The sequence below is a fragment of the Nylanderia fulva genome, unplaced genomic scaffold (genome assembly GCF_048542155.1).
Source record: "Nylanderia fulva isolate GAGA-0341 unplaced genomic scaffold, ASM4854215v1 Scaffold12, whole genome shotgun sequence".
NCBI lineage: Eukaryota > Metazoa > Arthropoda > Insecta > Hymenoptera > Formicidae > Nylanderia > Nylanderia fulva.
This window is the reverse complement of record NW_028189409.1, coordinates 174407-188446: the sequence shown is the minus strand read 5'-3', so window position 1 is coordinate 188446 and position 14040 is coordinate 174407. Positions and strand designations below refer to the sequence as shown.

Sequence of the window (14040 nt, the reverse complement as noted above, 5' to 3'; positions counted from 1 at the left end):
TTTAAGCGATTTTTGCGTTTTCGGCGAGCGATTTTGCATAGGGTGTCTTAACCGGAGAAGCCGAAAGAGAGAGAGAGAGAGAGAGAGAGAAAGTGAAAGGACGGAGAGGACGAAGAGAACGATTTCGGACCGAGCAGAGGCCACCACGTCCGGATCACGTCCGGTAAATATTGTTCACACACAGATTTTCTGGATTGCTCCTCCCGTTAAGAACCTGGATACCGCCATAAAATGTTCATTCTTCCACAGAGATTCCGGCAAAAGACGGAGATGGCCACTCTCTCGCGAGAGGCGAGAGAGCCCCGGAAACGAAAGACGCGGGAGATACACTACCTCGAGCCTCAGCCTACCCGGATATACAAAATTTCGCAATCGATCAATCAATCGATCTGGCGGATTTTTGAAGGAACAGCAAAGGGGCGTGCTCGTAGGATTCTTCCCGACGAAAAATAAAGAGGAACAGCGGAACTCGAGGCGGAAGCACAGAGGAACGGCGAGAGAAATTTTCATCAAGCGAATTCGCAGGGTCCCGCGGGGCACCAGGCGGCCCTGCCAGGATAAGGAGCGCCACGGGTGTGGAAAATGTTAGAATTAAAGTCTCGTCCCGTAATTATTGTGTCGTCTTTCGTTCGTTAGAAGTTAAAGATTGTAGAGAATAATCTTGTCTATAGTCACGTATGAGAAATATAGCGTATTCTTTCTCGCGCCTATTATTATTCGAGTATCCTTTGTGACATTGTGCGGAGGACGACCAGCGTGACCGATCTCAGGGAAACTCGCGCCGAACCTACTATAGTTTATGAGAGGTTGTGTATTGCCAAAATTATTAGAATCAATTGCTTCGCACGGGCTTTATTAAGTCTCGTGCGTTAATAATTATTCGATACGTAGGCACGCAAGTCTACTTCCGGGTCCCGCGTGCCACCTGATATCTCCGCGTCGGGTCGTCTCAAAGGCGCGAAATAATAACAACGCGCCGCGTCTCGGCCGTACATAAGCCGTACAGTACCGTCCGAATGAAAACTACGGCTTCGCCTTATTTGTCTTTCGGCGTCACATAAAATTCTCCGTCCGCCACGCACGATCAGTGTGCGGACCTCATTCGTTACTTATCGAAGGAATATTATTTGCTTTTGTACAACCTATTACTCAAACTTTTATATTTTTTTCTGTCTGTTTTTCGTTCATCTTGTTATTCCAAACATATTCAATGATTATTACATTTGAGCGATTTGAAATAGCCACTCTCGAACTCCGCTTTCTCTCCCGTCCGAACTCCCCCCTCTACCCCCTGACGACCTGAGCGAGTCGATTATCTCCGTCGCGGAAATTTGCAGGATGATTTACGGTTTATGAAGATTCTCTGCCGATTTGTGAATTTTTAGAGTGGCGCGAATCTCGCGCCTGGCGCCCAAGCAAATACAATTTTTGGTGTCTTTTCGAAGTTCCCGCTATCCGCGCTGAAGGTGTGCCGTCGGCCACTTACATCGGCCCTATTTCTCGGATCATTTTCTATCCGACTGTATCAAAATAAATAACGGTTACAATGTATAATAATGCAAATATTTTATGACAAAAGAACATTATTCCTTTTTGACTGTTTGACGATCAAAATCAGCGATCTATGTTCTATATCTCTTTGCTTTGTGAAAGAAATTTGCCTGTACTAGTTAATATTTGTATTTTATCGCAATAGAATTTTTCAAATTTTCGGTTTTTTATTTAGATGTTTTTTATTTTTCATCAAACTATTATACCATTTTTAACATTATAGTGCACAATTTATCTTTAATTTTTAATTCAAGCATGTTTCTGTATCAGTATAGTAGTAAAATAATTAAAGCAACATACATACATATCAAGTACAAAAGCAAAAAAATTCAAAGCTAAGCAGCTTCATCTGTAAGAAATAAATGTATATTACATCCCAAACAACACACAAATGACTGTTTACTGACGGATAGTCGACATTATTTAGTCAACTTGAAGTCTACTTTTTAAGTCGACGTTTAGTCAACTTTTTTAGGATGATTTATTGTCGACTTTAACTATTGACTGTAAGTCGACTCAAAGTCGACTGTTTTCAGAAAATTTAAAGTCGCTTTTCGACAAGAAGCAAAAAGTCGACTAAAAGATAATTTTTCGTCTTACCGAAAAAAGACAATATAAAAAGGATCTTTTCATTATTTTTTTGTTAACTTTTTCGACAAAGCGAAAAAATGTCTTTGGCCAACCTTTTAGATTTTAGGCCAATAAACAATTGTTAGTTTATTGTACATATGCTGCGCAGAACGTGTTACTTTGCATACATATGTATAAGTTCTATCCCTACCGTGGTAATATGTAGTTCTCGAACCTAGAACCGCTCAAACTGTGACCTTCTCTTCTGTTCTTTTCCTTGTGATCCAAGAAAGCGGACGTGAAAAAATACAAGGTAATTACAATTAAAGTTAATTTTATTTAATTTTAATAAATAATTAAAAATAGAAGATTTTGTAGTTTAATCACCGGTTGATAAAGTTACGCCTTCAATCTCCAATTGAGAAGAGAAGAGAAGAGAGAGAGAGAGAGAGAGAGAGAGGTTATGTATAACATCAGTTCTAATACTACTTATTATAATTAAAAATATATATATACAGAGTGATTCTAAACAACTGTTCGTTCTTAAAATGTCGTATTCCTGACTCGATTCTAAGACGATTTTTCCTTTGCCAAAATTTTATCCGAAGTTTAGTTTTTAAGATATTAAAAGAAATAGCGAATTACGGCGCGCGTACGGGCGGTAGACAGGAGCGGCGCAATTCATCCGACGCGGGCGATTATGTGGGCGCTCGCTACGATCAGCTGTTTGTCACACGCGATGTGTGCGTGTGCTTGTGTGTGTGTGCGTGCGTGTGCGTGTGTGTGTGCGCGTGTGTGTGCGTGTGCGCGCGCGCATAACACACACAAACTCACTTTCTCTCTCTCTCTCTCCCCTTCTCTCTATCTATCTCTCTCTCTCCCTCTCTCTCTCTCCTTCGCGTACGCCTCGAGCTATCTCTTTCTTCTCTCGCGCTACCATATCTCTATTTCATGCTATCTTTCTTCTTACGCGCCGTCTCCTTTCTTGGCATGCATCCCGAGCTATCTCTTTCTTCTCTCGCGCCGTCTGTCTTCTTTGCGTGCACCTCGAACTATTTCTTATGACATACGGAAGGGAATTTCGACGGCGCCAACGTTCGGCTGCTTGAATTTGTAAACAGGTAGAGCCCGATTTTATCACTATGATAGTCCATTGTGGAGATTTTTTGAGTTGAAACTTATGGAGAGCGGGTCCACGATGTCATAAGGTTTACGATATCTGTGGAGTGATGAAGTGCCAAAAAGATGACTGGAGGATATCTGCGCTGTATGCTCTCCAAAATAGTAAGTAGTACAATTTATTTAAAAATTATTTTAACGAATAATGCAATATAAAAAAAAAATATATATATATATTTAATATTAATATTTTTCAGACGATCGCCACAATCGTGCAAAATGAGGAGCCGGAAACTCTACTGATTTTTTCAGAGTGAGCACAGGCTCACAAAGCGAGAGAAGGTGCGGATTGTGAGGGCGGAACAGCGTCGATTTCTAAACGTCCTGTGGGGTGACACGGACGAATTATGAGAATGGGAGATATACAACCCGTGGATATAGTTTGATCCATTCGATCTAACCTATTTGTTTAAAACAACTGATAATAACCCGTATCCACCTGAACCTGAGGTGGAAAATTGGAACGGTAAGTATTTTAAAATAATTTTTTCAAAAGTTTTAAATTTTTAATAAATTATTTTTTCTGTGTACAGAAAAATTGTCGGACGTGTCAATAACGCGATATCCACCACCGCCGCCGCCGCCGCCGTCACCGCCGCAATCGCCGTCCCCGCAATCATCTCTTTTATAAAAAATAAGTTTTTTTTATTTTATATTCTTTTTTAAATTAAGAGTTTAACAAGGCTCTGTAATATAAATATAAATTTAAAGTGTAAGACAGGCAATAAGAGCCAAATCGCGGATGACAGTGTGTTATCCCAACAAAACTAAAATTTTTTCTGTTAGAATTAAATACCTGTGCACAAGGCACCAAATATTACTTAGTGACGGCCAAGATTTAAAATTGGAATAATCTCTACAAGAGATGTGATAAATAAAAAGGTCAACTTATCTACTATCGAGCAATTATTAGAGTTGTTCTGTCAAATAAAATTTATTCCATGTATAAACTATTAAACATAAAACATTATGTGAAAGCTACAAACATTCAATACTCAAACTTAAGAAAAAATTACAATTATTATAAAATAATAAAATAAACGTTTTAACCGCACGCGGTCTTCCTCAGTATTATATTACAGTAATTATTAAAAAATACAAATTCAATAAAAATCCAATGATAGGCCAGTAAGAGCCGCAACGCGGGTGGTAAAGGCGTAAGTAAAAACAATAAAAAAGTATAAAAAACTAAGACATAAAAAAATTTTTTAATTAAGTAATTAAAAAATTTTTTTATATCTTAGTTTTTTATACTTTTTTATTATTTTTATTTACGCCTTTACCACCCGCGTTGCGGCTCTTACTGGCCTATTATTGGATTTTTATTGTGTTTATTTATCAGAGCCTTATATATTTTATTTCTTAGTTATTTTAAATACAAATTCATACAAAAATTCACATAATATCGAAAATTAATGTTAGTTCTTTAATAAGAGTTGAGAATATATAAGCAGTTAAAGCGTGTTTCAATCCGTCATATCCAACAAATGTTTGCCTCGATATGATCTTTGATTTTAATCAAATCTCGAAAAGTTTCATCGTTAATATGCGAGAAATTAAAACGTTCCGTAGGCGCTGCGATTAATGAAAAATTAACGATTAACGTATGTCAAAAATTAAAATATATATCCCTAACAATTAGCAATATGCTTACTTGACATCGTCCTTCTTGACAATTTTAACCACGTTTTTTTGAGAAAGTTATTGAAGATGACACAAGACAAGACCAACAATATAAAAAGACACTTTATTTCAAACTCTACTTAATCGAAGGATGTGCGTGTTTATATATGATCTAATACCTATGTTTAAACCGTTAATGTCTTATTTGTCTTATTATTATTTATTGTTTGCCAATTTATCCAAAATATCAAAATACGACTCGCTGAGTAACTCAGTATCTTTGTTTAAATTTAGCCCTTTATTTGTTCTTTAATATGTATCTCAGAAATGAGTCTTTATAATAATTATTTTCGTTGTCCAGAATCTTTACGTTATCCCAATTAAATGTATAGTGTTTATTTCTGATGTGTTCAGAAATTACTGAATATTTCGTTGAGTGCAACCTGATATTATTTTTATGTTCTTTTAGTCTCGTCTGTAATTGCTCCTCCTCGTTTGGCCTACATAAGATGCATTACAATTATTACAATTGATCTTATAAACTACATTCGAATTGCATGGATGTTTAGTTTTATCTTTCTGTGCTTTAATAATATTATCAAGTTTGTTGAGACATCTGTATCCTACTATACACTCTGTATTTTTTACTGAGGAGACAATCATTTCTGAGATCCTATTTATATACGGAATAACAAAGAATTTTTTATTCATTGATTCCTTTACACTTCTATGATTAATATGACTCAGATAGTTAATAATTTTAATAACTATCACAATAGACTTAAATTCACGGTGGAACAAGAGGTTAACCGTAGCTTGAATTTCTTAGATTTATCACTTAAAATTATTAATAACACAATATACATTGATTGGTATCAAAAAGAAACCTTCTCAGGAAGGACTTTATCATTTTTTTCTAACCACCATAAAATTGGAATAATATACAACCTTGTGGACAGATGTTTGTTGTTATCACACCCACAATTTTTTACGGTCCACGGGGCCGTAAAGCCGAGCGGCCGCGCCAAGAGAGCGAGAGAGAGAGAAAGAGAGAGAGAGAGAGAGAGAGAGAGAGGGAGGAACTTTGCGGCGCGAAGAAATAGATATTAACGCGTTTTATTTTTTTTTTATGTATTGCAAGAGCCTTGCTGTGAGGATATTTATTTAAGGAGAGATTAACAAGGAAGGCAAAAAGCGACAAATAAGGATTTGAAAACACCACGCACGAAACACGTGCCCCTACGAGAAGTCAGCACAACAACGGCCGCGAGGCGAGAGAACCGCAGGGGGGCGCCCGCCAGCAGGCGCCAAGAAGGGCCCCAAGGACCCGCGGATAATCTCTGCACCCCCGCTCCCGCCTCGCCGGAACCCCGTCGGCCGACAAATAATGAGGTCGTCGTTCCAGACCGCAAAAGCCTAAAAATAACGTGCCTTCTCAGCGAGATTTATATATTAAATTTGTTGTCGCGAGGGGTACCGAAAGTACCCCACACATTTCGTTATTGTCAAGCGAGTCGGGAAAATCGCGGAAAGCCTTAATTGGCTGTCGCGAATCCTACCCCCGACTCGCCGAATTCGCCCGGCTGCCGGTAGCGAGTCGGCAGGCTCGGCAGATTGGCGCGACCGCTGGCTCGGATAAGACGTGTAATTGAGAGAGAGAAAGATGGAGAAGCTAGAGGCCCGAGGACAAGAGAGGATTTTTCTTCCGGTGAGATTACCCTTCCTTTGTCACGTAAGTAACACGTCCGTATTGTAGTAAATTCCGAGTCTCAACCGTGCTGGCGCGATCGCGTAATTTAGTGTATTTATTTAGCGTACGGGCTAAGCCCGTTATTGGGGATTATTTCGAGTTTGTGATTTCGTGAGAGCGATCGTGGTCAAGCGGCGAAGAATTTCGGGAATTTGTACGCGTCGTAGTTATCTTTGCGATTTACGTCTCTCGGGGGTTCATTGTCGTCGCGCCGTCTCAATTTTTGGTGTCACGTTTATTTGCGTGTCTGAATGATTGCGTTTTTCATGAGAATGCCGAGTATTGCATGTATAAGTGAGTGAAGCGAATCGCGTAATTATTGTATTAGTCCGTCGCGTAATTCGGTGGTAACGAAAAGTCGAGAGAGAGAGAGAGAGACGATCAAGCGAGGCCGCGTGCAAGAGTGCGAAAGCGACAGACAGAGAGCGCGCGAGGGTGAGCGAGACGGCGATAGCCATGAACTGCTGGTCGCCGGTGTATTCGCGTTAAAGATTGAATTATATTATTTTGCAGCGATATGTTTGCTCTCTGATTATCACGAAGACTCTTTCGAATCTAAGCTCTGATTTTCTCGATCGCCGAATCTTTTGTCCGCTCTTTTATGGTGTAATTTGTTATAAAGTTGTCGCGTATCGCGAAGTGCGTAGAGTTGCGGTATTTAACGAGCCGAGATTATCACATTATTTCGCGTCTTAGGGTGCCGTCACATGAGGCGTAACTTGCGTACGCGTAACTTGCGGTAACTTACGCCGACTAATCATATCGTCTCATTTCAGTATCAGCTTCTGTCTAGTTATTTTATGCTTTGTACGCTATTATTGTTACGCCAAATCCAATTTCTGGCGGAAGAAACGCTAATGCGTATTTGTAAAAAAAACTACATAACTCCATTTGTGCGTTTTTTTGTCACAGATGAAGAAGAAGAAGAAGTCAATTTTAATCCATCCATACCTATACATTTCTAATAAGATGAACAAGAATAATCAAATAAGGGTAAGTTAACAAAAATCTAATTTATTATATAAGCTTTAATAGCGTTCGATTAAAAACAGTCTACTGCTCACATGTGATACAAAATTTCAAGTTTAAATTGTATATTAGTAGGTCTTCGTACTTTTTGCATTTAAAATCTGTTTTCTCTTTCTCTAATATTTAACATATATTGATTTCTTGTTTTACATGCATGAATTTTTGAGAATTTTGAGCAATATGAACATCATAATGCATTATTTTCTACATTGCATGTTTGAATCTTTTCAGCACAAATGCGGGTATTGTGGATGGCTGTTCCAATTTTCTACTAATTTTGTCGAGCATGAATGCTTCAAGTATTATGTGGAAGATAAAGATCGCATTGTTGTAGATGAAAATTTTGTCGTGACAATATGTTATAACAGTATGTTTACTACATTCTTTGCATATATTTTGTTGTATCATTTTCTTGTATTATAGTAATTAAATGTATTTATTTATTTAATAATCCAAGAGAATGCAAAGACTGCAGAAGGTCCTACAGATACTTTGGATGAACTCTTGATTGAAGTAGTGAGGGCAAGGAGGGGATTGTACGACTAGCGCATACCAGCAAATGAAAGGACCAATTTGCAAAAAAATGCATTGTGGGTGGAAGTGTCTAACATTCTATTCTAAGTGTCTATCATACTATTAATATCTCTTGTGAACACATGCAAATATTTTATACATTATAATTAAATTAATTAAATTAAATTTTTAGGAGCTTTTAATCCAGAGGAGGCAAAGGCCCGTTGAAAATATTTAAGAGATAATTATACTAAAGCGCGTAAAAAGATTAAAGATTATGTTCCTAGTGGATCGGCTGCTAGTGGACAAAAGAAACCCAAATTTAGATTTTATGACATGATGAAATTTTTAAATGACTTCCTTGAGACACGGCAGTAAGTTCTTTTTCTTCAATGTGCAAAAATGTGTCACTCTTTTTTGTCAATTTGTCAAGGAAAATAGATATAGAAGACAATTTTTCATGTCCAATACCCTCATGTAGGATGTTATATGTATATATAAACATATATTTATTTCAGGACTGTGAGCTAATTGCCAAACGTTGATGAAAAATATGGAACATTTGAGTCATACAAGGATGATACCAATAGTTTTCCTTCAATGCAGACTACCATTGATGCTTCACCAATACCGACTCCCACTTGTGTTCCTTTACGAACGCCTACACCAACTCTCATTCCTCCAAGGATCTCAATATCTAGAAGCGTCTCTCCACAAACGCTATTCAGTACTTCGCGAATATTGGCGACAAATGCGAAAAAGTTAGTATATTTTATATAAAACACGATATACCAATCTCATATTCTTAATATTCTTATCATTAGTATACCATATTTTGCTTCAATTTCCTTTGATGATAATAACTACTGTAAAACGTATTTGGAATTTTTAAAAAATATATTATTAGAATAAAAATTTAAATTATAAAAATAAAATAGTTCATTTACAATGTAAAGATTATTAATAATGTAATTTAAATATTAAAATTTTAATAAATTAAAAAATAAATATAATAAATATAATAATTAACAAATTTTAATAAAATGTACATTATTTACTAAACAATATAATCATTGTACATTATTTATGTTTCAGAGCAAAAGACCGATGTCTTGCAAACAGCTTTAATAGAAGCTGTAGTAACTCTGTAAATGGAGTAGGGAGACTCCGTAGGTTTAGACAGCGTGATTCGGATGACGGCAACCAGTGCCTGATAGGCTGCCTGCGACACCGAGACACGTCAATTAATCGTGCTCTCCTGACCGATAACGGTAGTAATAAAGAAACGTTCTTGCCCCGAATTTTCCTGGTGTTCGGTCATTACAAGTGGCGACGAGGATGGGATCTATTTAAATGGGTGACGAAGATTCATCCGACATTCGCGAACTTATAAAAAAGGGGCAAACGGCGTGGATTCAAAATTTGACTAAAGAAAAATGGCAAAAAGTGTGTTGCGAACTTGAGATCCAGTACGAAGCACGAGATACATTGGACGACTTGAGGAAATTGGCGCTTCGTGAAAAACAACAGCGCGGTCAAGATGGCCTATCTGGGTGGAATAGAATCTTTCCGCAAAAACAACAATTGGAATGCCTTTGAAATGCAGTTGGACGCATTCATAGCATTGAATGATATACCAAGTGAAAAAAAAGCGCGTTATTGTTGACGAAACTATCATCTGAAGTTTTTGCGGAATTAAAGGCATCAGTGGATTCGGTGGATATTATAACAACAAAATATGAAGATCTGAAAATAAAATTAAGGGAATTGTACGAACCGAAAAAAAACGAATGCCTAGAACGGATGGCTTTCAGAAAGCGAAATAAGAAAGAAGGGGAGTCTTTGCAAGATTACATAATTCAATTGAAACGCTTAGCTAAAGAATGTAATTTTTCAACAACGGATTTTGAAATAAATGTAAAAGATTAACTGATTAGCGGTGTTAACAATGATAATCTACAATATGAATTATTAAAAGAATCAAAAAAATCATTAAAGGACCTCGTGGAAGTAGCAAAAGTGATCGAAATGGCTAGCGAGCAAATGTTCGGACTAAAAGTACGTAAGAATCATGATGAAACTTTGACATCGGAATTCAATAAGATTCATAACGGCCAAAACGTAAACAGGAATAGACATCGAGGAAAATTCCAAGGCTTTCAGCGGAACACGATGGCGCGACAACAAGAGAAGACAAACACCAACATACCTGAGACCAGCACTCAACAAAGGAAATGTTATTGTTGTGGGAAGGAAGGTCATTTAAAGTCTCAGTGTTCATTGAAATTAAAATTTTGCAGTGAATGTGGACAGCAAGGTCACATTTATAAAATGTGTTCTAAAAATAAAAATACTCGTAATCTCCATAACATTGCTAACGCAGACACTGAAAGTTTAGATGAATCTGGTGAAAATATAACAAATGAATCCGAGGCGGACAGATACGAAATCGATTTTTATAATATTGATGATAATGAAAAAAATGTAAAAGATACATCTCCCCATTATGAAACTATTTTTATTAATAAAATTCCTCTTGATATGAAAGTAGATACGGGGGCATTCATTGCGGCTATATCACATGATGATTATAAAAAATATTTTTCGAACCGCCCGATGCGCAAAACCGATTTAATCTTAAAGTCGTATCAAAAGTTAATTATTCCATCATTAGGACTAATAAATGTTACAGTAAAAAGGGGAATTGTGAAATCAGGAATCAAAAGTTGTACATCATCGAAAACGGCGGGAAACCGATTATAGGTAGAGATTGGTTGAAAAAATTAGGACTGTGGCCGGTCAAACTTGGAAATAATAATGATATAATTAAACATAACATCTTAAAAATAGAGAGTGTAGTAGAAAATAAAATAAAAAACTTACAAACGGAATTTAAAGAAGTTTTTAAACCGGGATTCGGTTTGTTTACAAAAGGCAATATTAAATTAGAGCTCAAACCAAACACCAAGCCAAAATTTTTTCAACCTCATAAAGTTCCATTTTCAATGAAACCGAAAGTAGAAGCTGAATTAAAAAGATAACAAGATAATTCAATTATTGAACCGATCGAAATAGCGAATGGGGGACGCCGGTGATCCCTATTTTAAAAAAAGATGGATCAATTTGCTTGGTGGGAAATTTTAAAATTACAGTTAACCCACATTTAATAATTGATCATTTCCCACTGGCCAGAATCGAAAACATATGGCGACCCTCTTAGGTGGAGAAAAATTACGGTTATCGATTTTGCGGAGGCATTTTTGCAATTACCAGTTGAAGTAGAATCACAGAAAATCTTGACAATAAGCACACATATCGGATTATTTAAATGTTTACGCATGTTATGGGGTGGCAACAGGTCCAGGGTCATTTTAAAGGAAAATCGTTACATTATTAACGGGTATACCCGGAGTCGCAGTGCTCATCGATGATATAGTAATTACGGCAACGACGGCTGAGGAGCATTTCAGACGATTGAGGAAGGTGTTAAAAAGATTAAAAGAATCAGGATTGAGAGTAAATATAAAGAAATGTAAATTTTTTCAGAATGAAATAGAATATTTAGGATACAAAATTAATAAACAAGGCATAAAGCCAATACCAGATAAAATTGAATGCGTTTGAAATGCCCCTCGGCCAAGAAATGTAACAGAATTGCGCAACTTTCTAGGATCAATGAATTATTACAATAGATTTATAAGAAATATGGCAACACTTGTTAAACCTTTATATGAATGTTTAGAAAAAAAGAATAGATTCACATGGTCCGACAGATGTGAACGCGCGTTTGTAGACGCTAAAGAAAAATTATTATCTGATCAAATACTGATACACTATGATCCTGAAAAAGAATTAGTTTTAACATGCGATGCATCACCGAGTGGAGTCTCGGCAGTATTATCTCACAGGATAAACGAAATAGATAAACCAATTCAATTTGCAAGTAGAACATTAACTTCGAGTGAGAAAAACTATTCACAGCTTGATCGTGAAGGTACAGCTATTATTTTTGGAATTAAAATGTTTCATGAGTTCCTATTTGGTAGAAAATTTATCTTACAAACCGATAATACTGCCTTGACAAGAATTTTCCATCCGGAGAAATCAATCCCAACAATAGCTGCTGCTCGATTACAATGATGGGCAGCTTTTTTATCAGTATTTGACTATAAAATTAAACATATAAAAGGAAAGGATAATTACGCAGATTGGCTAAGTCGATTGCCGATAGAAAGCGGTGTGGAGGCAGAAAAAACAAAAATGTCATTTTTGAATGAAATTCTGGATGTGTTTGTAAATGTAATAAAAAAATATGACTTTGCTAGTTTAAATTGGAAATGTGTTCAAAATTCAACAAGGAAGGATAAAATTTTATGTAAAATTATAGCTTATACTAAAAATGGGTGGCCGGAAAAAGAACCTGAAGATAAAGAAATAAAAAGATATTGGAGAAAAAGAGAAGCAATTTCGATTGAGAATAACTGCGTATTATGGGGCCATAGAGTAATTGTTCCGGAAAAATTGCGAGGATTGATTTTGAAGGAACTACACTTCAGTCATTTTGGAATAAGTAAAATGAAGTCTATGGCGAGAGGATTTGTATGGTGGCCGGATATCGATACAGATTTGGAAAAAGTAACAAAAGCATGTTTACCGTGTTTAAAAACAAAAAAAAACCCACCAAAAATCCCTCTAACGCCGTGGATTTGGCCGACTACACCTTGGCATAGAATGCATGCTGATTTTTTGGGCCCACTGAATAATAAAATGATCCTTCTTTCGATAGACAGTCACTCAAAGTGGCCAGAGGCATTTATAATGACCAACATGACTGAAGATGAGACAATTAAGATTTTTCAAAGACTTTTCTGTCAATTTGGATATCCATCACACCTCGTAACGGATAACTTTAAAACGTTTGTAGGAGATACTTTCCATGAATTTGTAAAGAAAGGAAATGTAAGACACAGTACCTGTCCGCCGCACTGCCCAGCGACAAATGGCGCAGCCGAGAATATGGTAGACACATTCAAACGAAAAATTAAATGTATGTTATTAGATGGTTTAAATTTACAAGATGCTATTTACCAATTTTTGATAGATTATCGATCCACGCCACATTGCGCTACGAATCAGACTCCAGCAAAATTATTTTTAGGCAGAGAAATAAGAACTAGATTCTCGGCGTTAAGACTGGATGATGTTAGTGCAAAAATACATTTGCAACAAACGCGACAAATGAGAAATTGTAGAGAGGGGAGAACCGTCAAATTCAACCTGGGAGATACAGTCATGGTCACAGATTATAGGGGAGGAAAAAGGACGTGGTCCCGGGCACGCATTGTGAAGGAGTTGATTCCGAGCGTAACCTATTTGGTCGAAATTGCACCTGATATTGTATGGAAAAGACATAGTAACCAGATGAGAGAATGTAGCGAGAATGTGAGAAATACGATTCCGTGTGAACGAGCTAATCCGCAAGAAAGTTCGGAAATGGAGTTGAGGCGATCGAAACGACTGCGAATGAAAGAGTTGAAAATGAAGCTTGTCTAGTTATGTTTATATAGATAGATGTATTTGTTTTCGGGATTATTTGGCATTGCTTGTGATATTTGAAAAAATACGAATATAGTCGTTTTCTTGTTATGCGGGGGAGAGCTGTAGTAACTCTGTAAATGGAGTAGGGAGACTCCGTAGGCTTAGACAGCGTGATTCGGATGACGGCAACCAGTGCCTGATAGGCTGCCTGCGACACCGAGACACGTCAATTAATCGTGCTCTCCTGACCGATAACGGTAGTAATAAAGAAACGTTCTTGCCCCGAA

At 36.9% G+C, this 14040-nt stretch overlaps 1 protein-coding gene and 1 long non-coding RNA gene across 3 annotated transcripts; both read left to right on the top strand.

Moving 5' to 3' along the window:
* Nucleotides 1-6499: 6499 nt before the first annotated feature.
* On the top strand, nt 6500-8525 carry LOC114944404 (uncharacterized). Of its 2 annotated transcripts, none has more exons than XM_085490238.1 (5): nt 6500-6631; nt 7586-7666; nt 7934-8069; nt 8160-8292; nt 8409-8525. In XM_085490238.1, the coding sequence occupies exons 1-4, from the start codon at nt 6587-6589 to the stop codon at nt 8246-8248; spliced, it is 351 nt and encodes a 116-aa protein (XP_085346364.1). In that variant the 5' UTR covers nt 6500-6586; the 3' UTR covers nt 8249-8292; nt 8409-8525. The 2 variants fall into 2 exon arrangements, with proteins under 2 accessions (XP_085346364.1, XP_029176121.2); XM_029320288.2 differs by having other exon boundaries at nt 6500-6655.
* On the top strand, nt 8524-14040 carry LOC114944403 (uncharacterized). Its single transcript, XR_014926546.1, has 3 exons — nt 8524-8589; nt 8734-8976; nt 9311-14040. It is a non-coding gene; the product is annotated as an uncharacterized LOC114944403 (long non-coding RNA).

Coding starts and splice junctions, on each gene's coding strand:
- LOC114944404 (XM_029320288.2), top strand. CDS start 6,587: ATGGAGAAGCTAGAGGCCCGAGGACAAGAGAGGATTTTTCTTCCGGTG. Junction 6,656..7,585: donor GATTACCCTTCCTTTGTCAC/GTAAGTAACACG, acceptor TTTTTGTCACAG/ATGAAGAAGAAGAAGAAGTC. Junction 8,070..8,159: donor CGTGACAATATGTTATAACA/GTATGTTTACTA, acceptor TAATAATCCAAG/AGAATGCAAAGACTGCAGAA.